This window comes from Heterodontus francisci, chromosome 9, assembly GCF_036365525.1.
Source record: "Heterodontus francisci isolate sHetFra1 chromosome 9, sHetFra1.hap1, whole genome shotgun sequence".
In the NCBI taxonomy this organism is placed as follows: Eukaryota; Metazoa; Chordata; class Chondrichthyes; order Heterodontiformes; family Heterodontidae; genus Heterodontus; species Heterodontus francisci.
The window spans coordinates 115,072,477-115,091,497 of NC_090379.1; the positions used below are offsets into that span (position 1 = coordinate 115,072,477).

Sequence of the window (19,021 nt, forward strand, 5' to 3'; positions counted from 1 at the left end):
AAACAAAAGAATATAACAGCATTAGATGTAATTACCATCTTTAATGTAGAAAAACATCCCACAGCACTTCACAGTGAGATTTCTTTTTCAAGAAAAAGGAAGAGGGAGAGTTACAAGAGGTGATCAAAAGCTTGTTTCAGTAGATAGGTTTCAGGAAAGCTTTAGGAGAGGGTGTGGTTTACTGAAGGAGTTCCAGATAATAAGGCCAACGCTGCTGAACTCTGCCACCAACGGTCGGAAGGATTTGCATAGAAACAAAAGGTATGCTGTCAAGTGTGGAAGGACTTAAAGATGTAGACAAAGAATGTAAATTCAAGTGGTTGGAGGACCTGGGGGCAATGTACAAATGCCCCCAGGTCTCTGTTCTTGTTCTCCCTTTAAAATTGTACCACTTAGCTTGTTGTTTTCTCGCTCCATACTCCTACCAAAATGCACCACTTCACACTTTTCTGCATTGAAGAGGGGGATGAAATGTAGCAAACAATGAGGACATACATGGCAGATGAAATTTAACAGACAAGTGTGAAGTGATACATTTTGGTCAGAGGAATGAGGAGGCAATATCAACTAAATGGTACTATTTCTAAGGGGGTGCAGGAACAGAGACCTAGGGATTTATGAACACAAATCTTTGAAAGTGGCAGAACAAGTTGTGAAGGCTGTTAAAAAAAAAGTATAAGCGCCTTGGCTTTATTAAGAGTACAAAAGCAAGAAAGTTATACTAAACTTTTATAAAACACTGGTAAGGGCTCAGCTGGAGTATTATGTTCAATTTTGGACATACAATTTTAGAAAGAATGTCAAGGCCTTGGAGAGACTGCAGAAGAGATTAAGAATGGTACCAGGGCTGAGGGACTTCCATTACATCAAGAGACTTGAAAAATTGGGGCTGTTCTCCATTCATTACACTGGGCAGGAGATTGAAGGAAGAAAAATACAGTTCCAGACTTATGTTCTACCACTTCATAGCATGTGACAATTTTGTAATGTACCATGTCGCCATACCTCACAGCAAAGGTTAAATGATGTGACAGAGGTGTTCAAAATCATGAATGGTTTTGATTGAGTAAATAATGAGATTGTTTCCAGTGATTGAAGGCTTGGTAAAAAGGAGACAGATTTAAGGTGATTGCCAAAATAACCAGAGGCAACTTGAGAAAAGGTTCTTTTTCACCCAGCGAATTGCTGTGAACCGGTACCTCTAAGTATATATAATTCTCTTTGTCCCACCCTACCTCTTACTACCCGTAGTGTACAGGCCACCTAACATTAACCACATTTAGCACAGGGTATAAAGGAAGAAATAATGGCAGCATGTCAGAAAGGTACAGTGACAATTATGGGGTATTTTAACCTATATATAGACTGGAAAAATCAAATGGGCAGAGGTAGCCTAGATGAGGAGTACATAGAATGCTTTCAAGATAATTTCTTGGAACAATAGATTCTGCAGCCAGCCAGAGAGCAGGCTATACTAGACCTGGTATTGTGTAACGAGATAGGATTAATTAATGACCTCATAGTTAAGGCGCCCCTAGGTAGCAGCGATCATAATATTATTGAATTTTACATTTGGTTTGAGGGAGACAAGAGTGGGTCCAAGACTAGTATTTTAAACTTAAATAAGGGTAATTATGACAGCATGAAAGCAGAGCTAGCTGAAGTGAACTGGAAAATCAGGTTAAGGGATAGGTCAATAGAGATGCAGTGGCACACATTTAAGGGGATATTTCAGAATACACATAATAGATACATTTCAACGAAAAAGAAAAATTCCAAGGGCGGGACCTGTAATCCGTGGTTAACTAAAACAGTTAAAGATATATAAAGACAGATAATAAGAGTTCCTACAGATATTTAAGCAAAAAGAGAGTTAAAGTGAGCCTTAGTCCTATGGAAAGTGAGTCTGTGGAATTAATAATGGATAATAAGGAGATGTCAAATGAACTGAACAGATATCTTGCATCAGTCTTCACTATTGACGATACAAGTAACATCCTAGCATTAGCTATAAGTCAGGAAATGGAAAGGAGGGAGGAACTCAAGAAAATTACAAATCACCAGGGAAGTGGCAGTGAACAAATTGTTGGAGCTGCGGGCTGACAAGTCCCCCAGTCCTGATGGACTTCATCCTAGGGTGTTAAAAGAAGTGGCTAGTGAGATAGTTGATGCCTTAGTTTTAATTTTCCAAAATTCCCTAGATTCGGGAAAGGTTCCGTTAGATTGGAAAATAGCGAATATAACTCCTTTATGCAAAAAGGGAGGGAGACAGAAAGCAGGAAACCACAGGCCAGTTAGCTTAACATTTGTCTCAGGGAAAATGTTGGAAGCTATTATTAAAGACGTTATGGCAGGGCATTTAGAAAAATTCAAGGTAATCAGGCAGAGTTAACGTGGTTTTGTGAAAGGGCAATCATGTTTAACCAATTTATTGGAGTTCTTTGAGGGAGTTACATGTGCTGCGGATAAAGGGGAACCGGTGGACGTATTGTACTTTGATTTCACGAAGGCATTTGATAAGGTGCCACATCAAAGCTTCTTGCAGAAAATAAAAGCTCACAGTGTAGGGGCTAACATATTGGCATGGATAGAAGATTGACTAGCTCACAGGAAACAGAGAGTAGGCGTAAATGGGTCATTTTCTGGTTGGCAAGATTTAACGAGTGCTGTGCCACTGGGATCTGCGCTGGGGCCTCAACTGCTTACAATTTATATAAATGACTTGGATGAAGGAACCGAAGGCATGGTTGCTAAATTTGTTGATGACACAAAGATAGGTCGGAAAGTAACTTGTGAAGAGGTCATAAGGGGGCTACAAAGGGATATAGATAGATTAAATGAGTGGGCAAAGACCTGGAAAATGGAGTATAATGTGGGAAAGTGTGAAATTGTCCACTTTGGCAGGAAGAATAAAAAAGCATATTATCTAAATGGTGAGAGATTGCAGAGCTCTGAGATGCTGAGGGATCTGGGTGTCCTAGTCCATGAATCGCAGAAGGTTAGAATGCAGGTACAGCACGAAATTAGGAAAGCTAATTAGGGGCGGCACAGTGGTTAGCACCGTAGCCTCACAGTTCCAGCGACCCGGGTTCAATTCTGGGTACTGCCTGCATGGAGTTTGCAAGTTCTCCCTGTGTCTGCGTGGGTTTACTCCGGGTGCTCCGGTTTCCTCCCACATGCCAAAGACTTGCAGGTCGATAGGTAAATTGGCCATTAGAAATTGCCCCTAGTATAGGTAGGTGGTAGGGAAATATAGGGACAGGTGGGGATGTGGTAGGAATATGGAATTAGTGTAGGATTAGTATAAATGGGTGGTTGATGGGTGGCACAGACTCGGTGGGCCGAAGGGCCTGTTTCAGTGCTGTATCTCTAAACTAAACTAAACTAATCGAATGTTATCATTTATCACGAGGTGAATTGAATACAAAAGTAGGGAGGTTACCCTTCAGCTATACAGGGCATTGGTGAGACCACATCTGGAGTACTGTGTACAGTACTGGTCTCCTTGTTTAAGGAAGGATGTAAATGCTTTGGAGGCAGTACAGAGAAGGTTTACTAGACTAATACCTAGAATGGACGGGCTGTCTTACGAGGAAAGGTTGGACAGGCTGGGCTTGTATCCGTTGGAATTTTGAAACATGTAAGATCCTGAGTGGTCTTGACAGGGTGGATGTGGAAAGGATGTTTCCCCTTGTGGGAGAATCTAGAACTAGGGGTCACTGTTTAAAAATAAGTTCAGTTCCGAAGAAGGGTCACTGACCCGAAACGTTAACTCTGCTTCTCTTTCCACAGATGCTGCCAGACCTGCTGAGTGGTTCCAGCATTTCTTGTTTTTATACCTGTGCAATTGTCCACTTTGCTGGGTCGATGCCAGAGCTGTAATCAAAGTCATCAGAGTGTGATGTGCAGTGGTAGGATAGAGAAAAGGGCAATTACCGTCGGTTCTACTAATCAATTTGAGAGACACAGGAGCAAAACTATTCTAATAAAAATAGTTGGGGAACAGTCTGTGGAACTTTGTAAAACAGGACATATCCCTCACCAAAAGAGGATGATGCATGTAAAAAGAGTGTAAATGAAGTGGGCTTTCTGAAGTGAACATCTATCCTTGGCATTACTATTGCTTCCCAATAGCCACTCATCTAAATCTCCAATATATTAAATACTTGATTGTGTAAAATGTTTCAACAGCAGCCCACAGATCTTCCACACTTTGGTGGTACATGGACGCTGCTAAACAATATCCATAGCTATCTGAGCAGTTATTTCCACAACGAGGTTGATTGTCAATTGTGAATTATCCAGTCAGCATTGAGCAGAATTTCTAAAAAAAAAATTAGGATTCAAGCACCAACATGTTTTTGGTTTGTAATACTGTTACTATCAGTCAACTGGTAATATTAAGTGCAGAAATAGGATGTTTATATTTCAGGAACCACACTAGTGTTAACGAGATTCACATGTTATTAAGAATACTATTATCATTACTCTCTTGTTCCCACATTATGCACTGTGAAATTGGTGTTCCGATGTCTTTCATGAGAGTTTTTGTACACAAAGTTCCCCTGCTGTGATCTGCTTAATGGTCATGAGAATTCAGCACTTCAGAGATTGAGCACTTTGGGCAATCTCACCAGTTCGCAGAGTCATTACAAGGCAACTTCCAACAATCAAACTGTCACAGTTTCATCGATCTGAAACGTTAACTCTGTTCCACTGTCCAAAGATGCCACCTGACCTGCTGAGTATTTTCAGTGCTTTGTTTTAATTTCAGATTTCCAGCATCAGTATTTTGCTTTTATTATATTCATAGGAAAATGAGGTGGACAGTTCAGACTGGGCTCGTGCATCTCCAAGTGATCATGGAATCATAAAATCGTACAATCGTTACAGTGCAGGAAGCCATTCGGCCCTTCATGTCCACACCGGCTCTCCGAAAGAGCAGTTCACTCAATTCCATTCCTCTGCCTTCTCCCCATAACCATGCACATTCTTCCTTTTCATATAACTGTCTAATTTCCTTTTGAATGTTCAATTGAACCCGTCTCCAGCATGTTCTCAGGCAGTGCATTCCAGACCTTAACCATTCGCTGCATGAAAAAGTTTTTCCTCATGTCACTTTTGCTTCTCTTACCGAATACTTTAATTCTGTGTCCTCTCGTTCTCGATCCTTTCACGAGTGGGAACTGTTTCTCTCTATCTACTCTGTCCAGACCCCTCATGATTTTGAATACCTCTATCAAATCAACTCTCAGCCTTCTCTTCTGCAAGGAAAACAGTCCTAACTTCTCCAATCTATCCTCATAACTGAAATTCCTTAGCCATGGAAGCATTCTCCTGAATCTTTTCTGTACTTGTCCGATGCCCTCAAGTCTTTCCTTAAGTGCAGGACCCAGAACTGGACGCAACTCTCCAGCTGAGGCTGAACTAGTGTCTTAGTTAAGTTGAACATAACTTCCTTGCTCTTGTACTCTATACCCCGATTAATAAAACCCAGAACACTGTATGCTTTATTGACCTGTCCTGCCACCTTCAATGACTTAGGTACATATACACCAAGGTTCCTCTGCTCCTACACCCACTTTAGAATTGTACTCTTTATTCTATATTGTCTCTCCATGTGATGCACTCCTAGAAGACTGGCAGTGCATTGCCTGTCATTCCCGACCAAAAGAAATGTGCAGCAACACGTGCAAACCTCCACGTTGATAAGATTACAAAATATTTGTAGTTCAAATCATTTCAGCATTTTCAGCAGAAAAGGACAACCATCTGGTGAATGGCATGAGTGAACACAAACCAGAAAAAGTTTTTAATTCACCAATTCCAACAAGATTACTGGTTTCAAAATGCATAGATCATGCATCATCCTCAGCACCATGCTATGTGTCACTACAACCTTCAGTGAAAACATGATTTTTTTTTTATATAAAGGCTTAAATGTCCCACCCAAAATGTGAGCTTCTCTCTTTCAGATACTCATGAAGCTGGTGTGTTTCCAGCAATTCCTGTTTCAGATTACAAGCACTCTGTTCTTTTTTCCTATACTGACGTTATATCTTGGAAAGAGAGAGAAAATACAGAAGTCTTCCGGAGCAGAGAAAGGATTTCACATGACATAGGCAGTGTCTCGGTACTGCAGCAATCGTCCCTTTCAGCACACAGCAAGACCAGACTTCCTTCCTGAATTTCCACATAGCTTCTTTAAACCTTAGATAGAACACTTAACTATTTGTACTACTGCAATGCTAGATTTTAATTTCAACTGCATTAAAAAAAAAACCAAAAGTTTGTTAAAATGCAAATAGTCATTCCAAAGAAGTTATTTCTTCACATTTATTAAAAACATTAACTGCTCCAATTTCCGTTATTCCACTCACAGTAGCTACAATATCATATATAATTTTGGTTTGATATGTCCCTTGAGGTAGAGCTTGGTGGCCTTGATGTCTGAGGATGCAGCTTACATTATTATAGGGCCCTACCTACTAAATTCATGGCCATGAGAAACGTGTCACGGACCATGAAATCTTAGGTCCTCTGCCATTTTGTGAGCGTCGCACGTTTTATTCAATGACAGAAAGCTCACCTCGCTCATTGTTGGGCGTGTTGCAGAGATTGACACAGGGTTCAACTAATAGATTTGTAGATGAGAGAGGGCTTCCAGTGCAGCTTTGAGAGAAGCAGTCTCGAGTATTAGAATGCCAGAATGAGCAAATCAAAAACGTCCGCAACCAATACTGCAGCACATCGAGTGAAAGAATTTGGAAGCCAAGCCTTCATGCTAATGGTGGCATACTGTTTTGTACAAGCTGCAATGTTTTTCTGGATCACACACAGCAGACAATAGTTCAGTGCCACTTAGAGCCCGAAAGTCATCACAGCAGAAAGCAGAGCATCTGACAACGCACGACTAGAAAATGAACATTAAAAAAAAACATTTCATCTCTTTTTAAGAACTAGACAGATAGCTCAGGAAATAGTCACTTGGTTACAATGGAACTTGTGGATGCTTTGGCAAGTGCCACATACCATTGGAAAAACTTGATCACTCAAAGCTGCGGGTATTCGTTCAACGTAATATGCAAAATGATGGTCACTTGCCAAGTGCAAATGAACTAGGGCAGGACTACCTACTAAAGGTTTTTGCTACACTTTGTGAGGAGATGACGTCTAAGATAAATGCAAGCAAGTCACCACATTCAACACCACTGACTTGAAAGTTGCAGCGATGAAGAAAGATTGGATCGGCGAGGGCTGTTTTCCCTAGAAGAGGAGTCTGAGGAGTGACTTAATTGAGGTGTACAAAGCTATGAGGGGCCTAGATAGACAGGAAGGACCTGTTTCCCCTAGCAGAGAGGTCAATTACCAGAGGGCACAGATTTAAGGTGATTGGTAGAAGAATTAGAGGGGACATGAGGAAAAACTTTTTCACCCTAAAGGGTGGTGGGTGTATGGAATGCACGGCCAGGAACGGTGGTAAAGGCAGAAACCCTCAACTCTTAAAAGGTACCTGGACATGCACCTGAAGTGCTGTAACTTGAAAGGCTATGGACCAGGTGCTGGAAGGTGGGATTAGACTGGGCGGCTAGTTTTTTCTGCCGCCGCAGACTCGATGGGCTGAGTGGCCTCCTTCTGTGCCGTAATTTTTCTATGGTTTTCTATGAAGTGAGTAAAGAATAGGACCTGTTTATAGTCAGCTTTTTACAATAGTTTTTGGTATACAATAAATGCCATTTGAAACCAGAAACCTCCCTTGTCTTTTGTTTTAAATATATCAGTTTGTTGAGACATCATGAAATTTACAAATTAAATGAGAAAGCATGAAATTCCCGATTCTTAAAATGTCATGATCGTGAAATCTGTAAAATTTGACTGTGAGTTTGGTAGGGCTCTAAGTATTAAGAGCTTTTAAATTCACAGTCAAAAAGAAATAAATTCAGCCCAGTCCTTTAATCACAAGTTGTGGCTTACATTATCCATTTAACTTGATGCCATGGGTCACCACGTGACTACAATGCAATTACACTGCCCATCACCAGAGGTTAATGCCAACAACTCATTACTGATAACAGTTTCCATCAGCGGTTAACTACTTGTCACAGTCTCCAACTGGATATTCGATATAATACTCACACACCTATCAAAGTGCACAGGCATAAACAGTTCATTTGCTTGTCTTTTATTAAGTATAAAAATAAAAGCAAAACACTGTAGATACTGGAAACCTGAACTAGAAACAAAATGCTGGAAATACACAGGTCAGGCAGCATCTGTGGAGTGAGAAACAGTTAACGTTTGAGGTCAGTGACCTTTTATTAGAAACGATGAAATGTTGTTGACCTGAAACATTAACACTTTGCAGCATTTTGTTTTTATTGAAGTATAAAAATAAATTGGGGCAACAAATCCACTGCAATGCTATTTGTGACAGACCCATCTGGTCCATTAAAATAGCATATGTCAGTATATCAAGCAGCAGCAGTCTGAATATACGTTTACTACAGAACAGTGCTTGCTGGAAATTTATTTAAAACGCACTTATATCCTCACTTAAGGGTAATGACACTGGACTTACAACAACCAATTTCCAAATATTTTTAGACAGATTAGTATGTGCATTTTTAGAAAGATTGGGGAGTATGCCAGTACCATATAGGACAGTCATTCAACTTCAGGGATGCAATTTTGAAAAGTCAACGTAGAATTTTCTGGTTCATAACTGAAATTCAATGTAGCAATGTCTGTGTCAGACTAGTTGCTGCAGTTATATAAAAGCAAAATACTGCGGATGCTGGAAATCTGAAATAAAAACAAGAAATGCTGGAATCACTCAGCAGGTCTGGCAGCATCTGTGGAAAGAGAAGCAGAGTTAACGTTTCGGGTCAGTGACCCTTCATCGGAACTCAGTTACCTGATTAACAAGGAGACTACAGGTGCTGCATGTAGGCCACCAGCAAATAAATTAATTGCTACTCGACACACAGAGTAGTGATTTAAAATTGACTGGATTGACTATCAATTTGCCAATTGAATTTAAGCATCTAGTGTCAACTTAGCATGATTGGTAGCAATCTCACCTCTATCAGTATGTGGAGGGTTCAATCCCCACTACAGCCTTCAGCATGTAATGCAGGCCGACACTGCAGCGCAACACTGACAGAGTATCAACCGGCTTGGGTGGATGGCAAATAAACGTAGCAATATTTGAAAAACAGCAGAGAGTTTTCCCAGTGTTCCAACCACAATTCCCTTCGACAGTCACTAAAAGCAAATAGTTTCTCAGGTTATGATTGATGGACTTTGTGTGCAAATTGTCTGCTTCATATTACAGAGACTACATTGTAAAAGTAATCCATCTTGTACAAAATGTTTTAGTAGGTCCTGATGAAGGGAAAAAGCACCATTTAAATGCAAGTTCTTAAATGTGGATATCCTGCTGATCCCGTTCCAATTATGGTTACATTTCAATCAACAAACCACAAAACCTTCCACAAACAAATCACTTAATCTAAGTAAACAAATAGAAGGTGCAGTGGGACTTCACCTTGACCTGGAAACTACATTTGCCACTGCGGACTGCTTCTTCATCAGTCTGCCACTGGTGCGGTCGGCTTGATTCTGGAACATAGATGTCTTTCTTGCGCCTGAAGCTCTGTCGTAACTTGTTCATTTTTGACCACTCACTTTCTAACAAAAGAAAAAAAAACGCATGTTAACTTGTGGCCCACTGAACGTGCTTAGTTATTTCTTTTTCCTGACAGCAGTGATCCATTCCCCAACACAAACAACCACGAACAGAAAATCAAGACTTTCTTTTATTAATGAATCAATTCACATACCATTATAACTGTGTCAATTAATCAAAGAGAACAAATGACTCATCTGGCCTTTGAAATCAATGTAATTAATTTGCTACAGTTATGCAATAAGACAATCTGCACAGAAACACACTGAATGTAGTCGCACATATTCTATTCTCAGCAAGGTGTTAAAGTTCCTAAAAAGACATAAGAATGTTTCCCCTCTTCCTTTGCTTGTGCCTTCCAGCATCTCTCAGCATCCAGTCAACCTGCCCCCAACGTCGCTACACTAAATGTTGGGAAGCAATTCAGTTGTGAAACCCCCAGCTGAGTCCTCTCCCAACACCCGCAGAGGGCCTGTCCTTAGCAGGAGTCCTTGGAAAGCATGAATCGTGGTTGATATTTCCTGCCGAATGTCTCAGAGCACTGTTGGCAGTGCTGCAGTCTGTTAGGAGATGCAAGAATCGTAGGGCCAAAAGCACCGAATCGTTCAAATTATTCTTCCTGCCTGGCAAAAATACCACTCCAAGGCACAAATCATTTCTCCACCACATTGAGCCATATCTACTGCATTTTTCCTGAACTAAGTTCAACAGGGAGAGTAGTTAAGTTTTAGCTGTAAAAAAATGGTGAACAGATGGATGATATCCTGCAATGGGCTGGGGCCTTGTTCACTTAGATTATCATGCAAGTCTTTCCTTGTCTCATTACTAAATGAGAAACTGAGATAGACTTGATTTTTAAAAAAGGTTTATGCTACTAACAACAACTGCTGTCCTCTATTCAGGCGAAGTTCCTTTCCCCTTTGAAACTGATTTCACTGCCAGCCTCTCAACGACTCTATTCTTTCCAAAAAAAAAGCTTCCTTTCCTCTTCAAGGTCCTAGAACTCGTGATTGATACCCTGCTCATCCTCTGTGGTTACAACCAAAGCGTGCAATCCTTGTATTCGTCCTCTAACTTTTCATTACATTCCGCACAGCTCACCATTTAAGATGAAAGGTCACAGACCTGAAGCATTAACTGTATTTCCAGTATTTTCTGTTTTTGTTTCACCATTTTAACTGCCTGCTGTGGTCCATTCTATCCCACCTCCCTTTCAAAGGGGGTCTGCCAATAAGGGAAGGACAATGATTGCTGGAAAGCACTGAAGTCCAGCTTGATGCATTATAAATGCAGCACAAGAATAAGTGAGAAATAAAACAAGCATTACTTCCCCCTAGCCTTTGTCCTATCTCTTTACTGACTCTCAGAATTTCATGGCTGTTGGCAGTCATTTGGTAATTTAACCAAATGGGCATTATTTACATGCAAGACCACACAGCAAGCATTGGGACGCAATTTAGTTGTGAAGGACGTTCCAGTTGAATGTGATGTGTCCTCACCCAACACCAGCAGGCTGCCACCTCTTAGCAGAAGTACTTGGAAAGCTATCACAAACACAAAAACTAGTTGATTTTGCCTGCCAATCGCAGCACCCAAATTACTTCTACCTGCTATCAAATAACACCAAGACCAAAAATCAAACCTAGCACCTGGCAGTGCCTATATTGGAAGTCTGCAACTTGCAGCTCAGGAGCTGCAGGCAGCTCTTCGGGAACATCTCATTTGTAGCTTCCAACCTCTTCCAGTTGGATTACATTAACATGGAAAAGCCCCAAAAAAATTAAGTTAAGAAAAGCAAGAGCTGTGTTTTTATTCTGGGGTTTTTATTCTGCACTTTACTGTTTCAAATGATTAATTTAACGAATAAATTTGTTCCAGTGGTACAGCTACACAATAGTTACAGATAGTGTCTTTGATTCAAGGAATGGATTTTATGGTTGCGACCAATATTGTTTCAAATATAGCGGAGATGATAAATTATTCTGAATGTATTAGAAGCCTTTTTTAAAAACAATCACGAGTATTAGCTGAAAAAATAACAAGATGTGTAGAATTAAGACATAGTTTGTTTTAAAGATGACTTAACTGACAGCATTATAATGGAGAAAAAGTCAAAAAGGCGATAAATCAGATTTTAATTGATATTTTTCTATTGACAAATAAATTATGTGTTATATATGAAAATTATGCATTCTCCCAGAGACACTTGGCAATTTTCCAAGTGTTTGGTTTAGAAATGCCAAATGTTCATCTTTCGGCTCCTAATAGCTTTTATTTTAGGCAGCTTTTTTTTTTTAAAAAGGCACTTCAGGTAAAACAAAAGGTTGCAGACCACTGGCCTATACTCGAGCTGCTTGCTCATCATTCAAAAAATCCTCCATGTTTGCAAAATAATTTTCCAAAATCTGTCTCAAGAAAAGCATATTAAACATTGCCTGACTGCTCAGAAACAATTAGCTTGGCTACCTGGCATTTTCCTATCTTGCAGCAATTGCAATCTTAGATACGTGGAACGTTCCAAATCAATCAAAAGCTAAGCAGTACTGTTACTGCTCAATTTACTGAAAACTGATATTACAGTAGAAGAGTTGGTGTTCACAAGTTTATCACCAAAACAGAGCTAGCAACGTATTTAAGCTGCTGTATAGGTTTTGTCAACTACTGATATTAAGCAATAGTTCAGTGTGTAAAAGTTGATTAAATACACTCATCATCCATGCAATTTTTTGAATACGAAATAGATATCCAAAATCATCATTGTGATCGCAAGGTAGTAGAGTTGGCTACTAAATGCACAGCAGCAGCCTGGATAAATTTAAGCTCTGTGGGAAGGTAACAAGCCACTGCTTACAACCTCCCAAGAGTAGCACAGCTTCAGGTCAACAACTCAGCAGCAACAGGGATCAACCACATGCACCTCATTATTGTTAGAGTCAGGCAGGGCAAAGTGGTGGTTTGGGCAATGGTTGCAAAGGGTCATGCTTGAGTAGTTTATAACAGTCTGAACACCAAGATTAGATTGTAGCCTTGTAAATAAATTTCCAGATATCAGTCATGACTCATTATTTACATATAAATACACTGGTTTAATTTATGTGGGGATTATTTTTTTGTGTGCCAGGACCCATCAGCATATTGCCTGCACTACTTACCCTTGTAAGTAGGATGTCAGAAATGCTCCATCCATCAATATTGGCGACCACGCTCTGGAAGTGGTTCAAGAGTTCACCTACCTAGGCTCAACTATCACCAGTAACCTGTCTCTAGATGCAGAAATCAACAAGCGCATGGGTAAGGCTTCCACTGCTATGTCCAGACTGGCCAAGAGAGTGTGGGAAAATGGCACACTGACACGGAACACAAAAGTCCGAGTGTATCAGGCCTGTGTCCTCAGTACCTTGCTCTACGGCAGCGAGGCCTGGACAACGTATGCCAGCCAAGAGCGACATCTCAATTCATTCCATCTTCGCTGCCTTCGGAGAATACTTGGCATCAGGTGGCAGGACTATATCTCCAACACAGAAGTCCTTGAAGCGGCCAACACCCCCAGCTTATACACACTACTGAGTCAGCGGCGCTTGAGATGGCTTGGCCATGTGAGCCGCATGGAAGATGGCAGGATCCCCAAAGACACATTGTACAGCGAGCTCGCCACTGGTATCAGACCCACCGGCCGTCCATGTCTCCGTTATAAAGACGTCTGCAAACGTGACATGAAATCGTGTGACATTGATCACAAGTCGTGGGAGTCAGTTGCCAGCATTCGCCAGAGCTGGCGGGCAGCCATAAAGACAGGGCTAAATTGTGGCGAGTCGAAGAGACTTAGTAGTTGGCAGGAAAAAAGACAGAGGCGCAAGGGGAGAGCCAACTGTGCAACAGCCCCAACAAACAAATTTCTCTGCAGCACCTGTGGAAGAGCCTGTCACTCCAGAATTGGCCTTTATAGCCACTCCAGGCGCTGCTTCACAAACCACTGACCACCTCCAGGCGCGTATCCATTGTCTCTCGAGATAAGGAGGCCCAAAAGAACTTACCCTTGATGATCAAGAGGATTAATGATTACTGCGGATTTTAGAAATGAAATGCTGTTGAATCATATGAAATTTTACAGCAATAAAATTTAATCCAGAATGTTGTTTTACAATCATTCTCAAAACCACTTGACTGATTATGGAGTGCCTAAAGTTCAGCAATTCTGCAAGAGCATTAAATACAAATTAAAAGCAGAAATAAAGGTGGGTGCTTTTTACTGATAAAAATAGAAAAAAAGATTCGACAAGGAGGAAAAATACTGAGCTTTATTAATTCCACTACACAAGTAGCATCAAACACTTCAAAAAAGTTTGTTAGACATTTTTTTTTTAAATAAAAAGTTGGGCATTTTTTATTTTAAATCATCCAGTTTTCAATTCACTTTCCACGCAAATGAATTAATGGAAATTCTGACAGCCCTGAAGTAAAAGCCATTTTGTGCTTTACAAACAATAAAATTGTACATGCTGCAAAAGCAATTATGATGTAACACTTAATTTGTACTCCTGCATGATAGAATTATCTTCACTGATACTATGCTGTCAATCCAACAAGAACTGACTATCACAAATATATTTAGGTTAACAGACAAAATTACTCCACACAAAACTGTGATCAGTCCTCTCGGCATTCAACCAGAACACCGCACTCTACTTTTAAACTACTCTCTTGAAAACAGCAGAACCGCAACCATTTCAATGAAAATCAAAGTCCACTGCACTGTTGTCAGCTCAATTGATCTTTTAACCCCTGTTGTCAGCTCAATTGATCTTTTAACCCCTGTTGTCAGAATTAGGATTCCATTATAGTTAGGGTGGAGAGCATTGCACAGGCATTTAATATGGACTCCATACTAAACATATGTAACAGATTACGAACAATAGCACCTCCCTCCTTCTGAGACCAGAAGAGCTCAAAAAGCTATAAGTCAATTCAAATTTTCATGCAAAATCACTTCAGTTCTGGAGGCTACAACCTGATTGAACCCAACTACCTGCACAAATATCAATTCAAAATTTAGGATCAACTCCTTAAAACTGTGAGCTGTTACCACACTAGAGTCCTCGGCCGACTCCTACAGCCTCTTTCCCTGCTCAGTGCAGGGAGACCCTTCACTCTCCATACCAATGAGCAGCAGCAACATGAGGAGCACTTTCTATCAGCTTCATAAAGCTGAACAAAAAGTTCCATGGGACAGACAACACTGAAGTGTGACTAATGATCAACTCCTTTTGGTATTTCGGGCCAAATTGACTGTTTCTGTACTGCACATTATATGTAATATTATGTAGTTTTTGGGGAACAAATACAATTTAACTAGTCCAGAAACGAATTGCAGGAAAATATGATGCAACTACTCCAGAGGGAGACTTCCCTCAATTCACACACACACAGACACACAAACTAAAGAGAGGAGGAGGAGGAAAGACACTATTTGGAATATTTATTCTGAGACCAAACATATTACATTCAAGAGCTGCGTCTTTCTGGGTATTATCCTGTTTCTACAGTTAACAGCCCTTTTGTAGTAAAACTTCTTGAAGCCCAGTTTAGCATCTCTTAAAAACTTACATCTGTTCACATTTATTCTACTACACTCGACATTCGAACAAGGCAGCCATTTAGTCCAACAGGTAGCCGTCCCTCGCCAGAATCTCGAGCTCCAATTGCCTTGGTTACAAAGGACACTGAATGCCAACATCTATTTTCCCAAACTAAGAATGGGTAGAAGTGTCCATAAATCAAATGTCATCTGTAACCAACAGGGAATGAATTCTGCTACTAAAAGTTCATCTATGGAACCTTTCTGCAGTTAATTTCCCTCCAATACCTTGACATTCAATCCTCATTTCTCATCAAGGAAGGGAGTAGGAAGAAAAGTCATAAGTAATTTGTCACTGATTTTTAAGCAGACATTACATAACTACTCATCTCCCTTCTGCAAGTGGTAAATTGGAACGGGAATACCACCCCACTGGTTTGAGTCATAACTAGCACAAAGGAAAACGGTTGTGGCTATTGGAGGCCAATCATCTCAGCCCCAGCACACTGCTGCAGGAGCTTCTCAGGATAGTGTCCAAGTCCAACCATCTTCAGCTGCTTCACCTTCCCTCCATAAGGTCAGAAGTGGGATGTTTGCCAATGACGGCTAGTGTTCAGCTCCATTCACAACTCCTCAGATATGCCCACATGCAGCAAGACCTGAACAACACTCCGACTAAGTGGCAAGTAACATCCATGCCAGGCAAGAGCCAGGCAACAGCCATCTCCAACAAATGACATTAAACATTACCATTACTGAAACCCCCCCAAATCATCCTGGGGCTCACCACTGACCAGAAACTTAACTGGACCAGCCATATAAATACTGTGGCTATAAGAGCAGGTCAAAGGTTGGGAAATCTGCAGCAAGTAACTCACTTCTCAACTCCACAAAGCCACTCCATCACCTACACAGCACAAGTCAGGATTTTGAGGGAATACTCTCAACTCGCCTGGATGAATGCAGCTCCAACAACACTCGAAGTTGGACACCATCCATGACAACTCAGCCCAATTGATCGGCAGCCCATCCACCACCTTCAACGTTCACTCCCACCATCACTGGCTCACAGCGGCAGCTGTGTGCACCATCTACAAGATGCACTGCAGCAACTTGCCACAGCTCCTTCAACATCACCTCCACTACCTAGAAGGTCACAAGTGCATGGGAACACAACCTGCAAGTTCCCCTCCACGTCACACACCATCCTGACTTCGAATTATATTGCTGTTACTTCATTGTCATTGGCTCAAAATCCTGGAACACCCTTCTGAACAGCACTATGGGTGTACTTACACAACATGGTCTACAGCAGTTCAAGAAGGAGGCTCACTCCCAACTTCTCAAGGGCAATTGGGGATGTGCAATAAATGCTGGCCTTGCTGATGCACACATCCCATGATCAAATAAGAGGGTGGGGGGTTGGTGGTGGTAGGATATGTCCTCGGGGGATTCCAGAGCTAATGGTGCAGGAGTGGCATGCAAAGCCACTGAAGTTGAGAAGGGCTGTTTCAGTCCTGTAGCAGGGACTTAAACCTGACTGGAGAGATTCAAATATGGAGTTCTGGAAAAGATGAGCATGGATTTGGGAGGTGAGAGCTCACTGAAGGATGCGGAGGAAAGGGAGGTTGGAGACGGGGTGCTAGTTTAGGTGTAAATCAGAGGGGACAAAGGTGGGTTCATTTGGAGTAGTGTGGTAACGACAGCAGGTTTGAAGGGAAGGGGTAATCTTAGGAAAACTGTTGAAAGCAGCTAACATGGGGGCCACAAAACGAAGGTAGGAATAGGGCCCAGGAAGCAGGATGTCTCTCTCACAGACAAGTTTGGGGAGAAACACAGTAAAAATGCAAGGTCAGTGTAAGGCAGATAGGAATTTTAGGGTAAATAAAAACAAAATACTGCAGATGCTGGAAATCTGAAATAAAAACAAGAAATGCTGGAACCACTCAGCAGGTCTGGCAGCATCTGTGAAAAGAGAAGCAGAGTTAACGTTTCGGGTCAGTGACCCTTCTTCGGAACTGACAAATATTAGAAAAGTCACAGGTTATAAGCAAGTGAGGTGGGGGTGGGGCAAGAGATAACAAAGGAGAAGGTGTAGATTGGACAAGGCCACATAGCTGACCAAAAGGTCATGGAGCAAAGGCAAACAATATGTTAATGGTGTGTTGAAAGACAAAGCATTAGTACAGATTAGGTGTTAACGGACTGAATATTGAACAGCAGCAAGTGCAAACCTGAAAAAAAAAAGTGGGTAAGCAAACTGAACAAACTAAGATGAAATGAAATAAACGCAAAAAAAAGATTGTAAAAAATGTAAAAAAGAAAAAATAACTAAAAATGAAAGTAAAATGGGGGGTTGTCATGCTCTGAAATTATTGAACTCAATGTTCAGTCCGGCAGGCTGTAGTGTGCCTAATCGGTAGATGAGATGCTATTCCTCGAGCTTGCGTTGATGTTCACTGGAACACTGCAGCAATCCCAGGACAGAGATGTGAGCAGGGGGGAGTGTTGAAATGGCAAGCAACCGGAAGCTCAGGGTCCTGCTTGCGGACCGAGCGGAGGTATTCCGCAAAGCGGTCACCCAGTCTGCGCTTGGTCTCCCCAATGTAGAGGATACCACATTGTGAGCAGCGAATACAGTATACTGCATTGAAAGTAGTACAAGTAAATCGCTGCTTCACCTGAAAGGAGTATTTGGGGCCTGGGATAGTGAGGAGAGAGGAGGTAAATAGGAAGGTATTACACCTCCTGCGATTGCAGGGGAAGGTGCCATGGGACGGGGACGAGTGGTGGGGGTAATGGAGAAGTGGACCAGGGTGTCACGGAGGGAACAATCCCTTCGGAATGCTGACAGGGAAGGGAGAGGAAGATGCGACTGGAAGTGGCATCACGCTGGAGGTGGCGGAAATGGCGGAGGATAATCCTTTGGATATGGAGGCTGATGGGGTGGAAAGTGAAGACAAGGGGAACCCTGTCACGGTTCTGGGAGGGAGGGGAAGGGGTGAGGGTAGAGGTGCGGGAAATGGGCCGGACACGGTTGAGGGCCCCGTCAACCACAGTGGGGGGAAATCCTCAGTTGAGGAAAAAGGAGGTCATATCAGAAGCACCGTCATGGAAGGTATCATCAGAGCAGATGCGTCGGAGATGGAGAAACTGGGAGAATGGAATGGAGTCCTTACAGGAGGTAGGGTGTGAAGAAGTGTAGTCGAGGTAGCTGTGGGAGTCGGTGGGCTTATAATGGATATTAGTAGACAACCTATCCCCAGAGATGGAGACAGAGAAGTCGAGGAAGGGAAGGGATGTGTCAGAGAATTTTAGGGGATGTTTAGCCTGGTAGGCTACGGTGGGGGAGGGAAGTGGCAGATGCAGATTAAGGTATGGTCTCAATCTTAGTGATAAAGAAGTCCATGAGCTCCTCACACTTAAACAATAGCAAAAGACAGCAGATGCTGGAAAACAGGGAAAAAAAACAAAGTGTTGGAAAAGCTCAGCGGGTCAGGCAGCATCTGTGGAGAGAGAAGCAGAGTTAACGTTTCAGGTCTGTGACCTTTCATCAGAACTGGCAACGGTTAGGAAAGAATTGGGTTTTAAGCAAGTGGTGGGGTTGGCGGGGTGGGGCGAAGAGAAGATAACAAAAGGGAAGATGTGTGATAGCACAGAGGGCAGGAGAGATTTAATAACAAAGCTGTCCTGGGACAAAGGCAAATAGCGTGTTAATGCTTGTGGTGAAAGACAAAGCATTAGTCTAGAGAGAGTGT

The 19,021-nt window shown here is 41.8% G+C and overlaps 1 protein-coding gene across 3 annotated transcripts in view; it reads right to left on the minus strand.

Annotated features, from left to right (window-relative positions):
• numb (NUMB endocytic adaptor protein) overlaps positions 1–19,021 on the minus strand; it is a 202,681-nt gene that overhangs the window by 94,355 nt on the left and 89,305 nt on the right. For all 3 annotated transcript variants that reach the window (XM_068039741.1, XM_068039739.1, XM_068039740.1), the window contains one exon: positions 9,548–9,690. In XM_068039741.1, coding sequence (XP_067895842.1) covers positions 9,548–9,673 — 126 coding nt within the window. In that variant the 5' untranslated portion in view covers positions 9,674–9,690. The remainder of the gene's footprint in view (positions 1–9,547; positions 9,691–19,021) is intronic.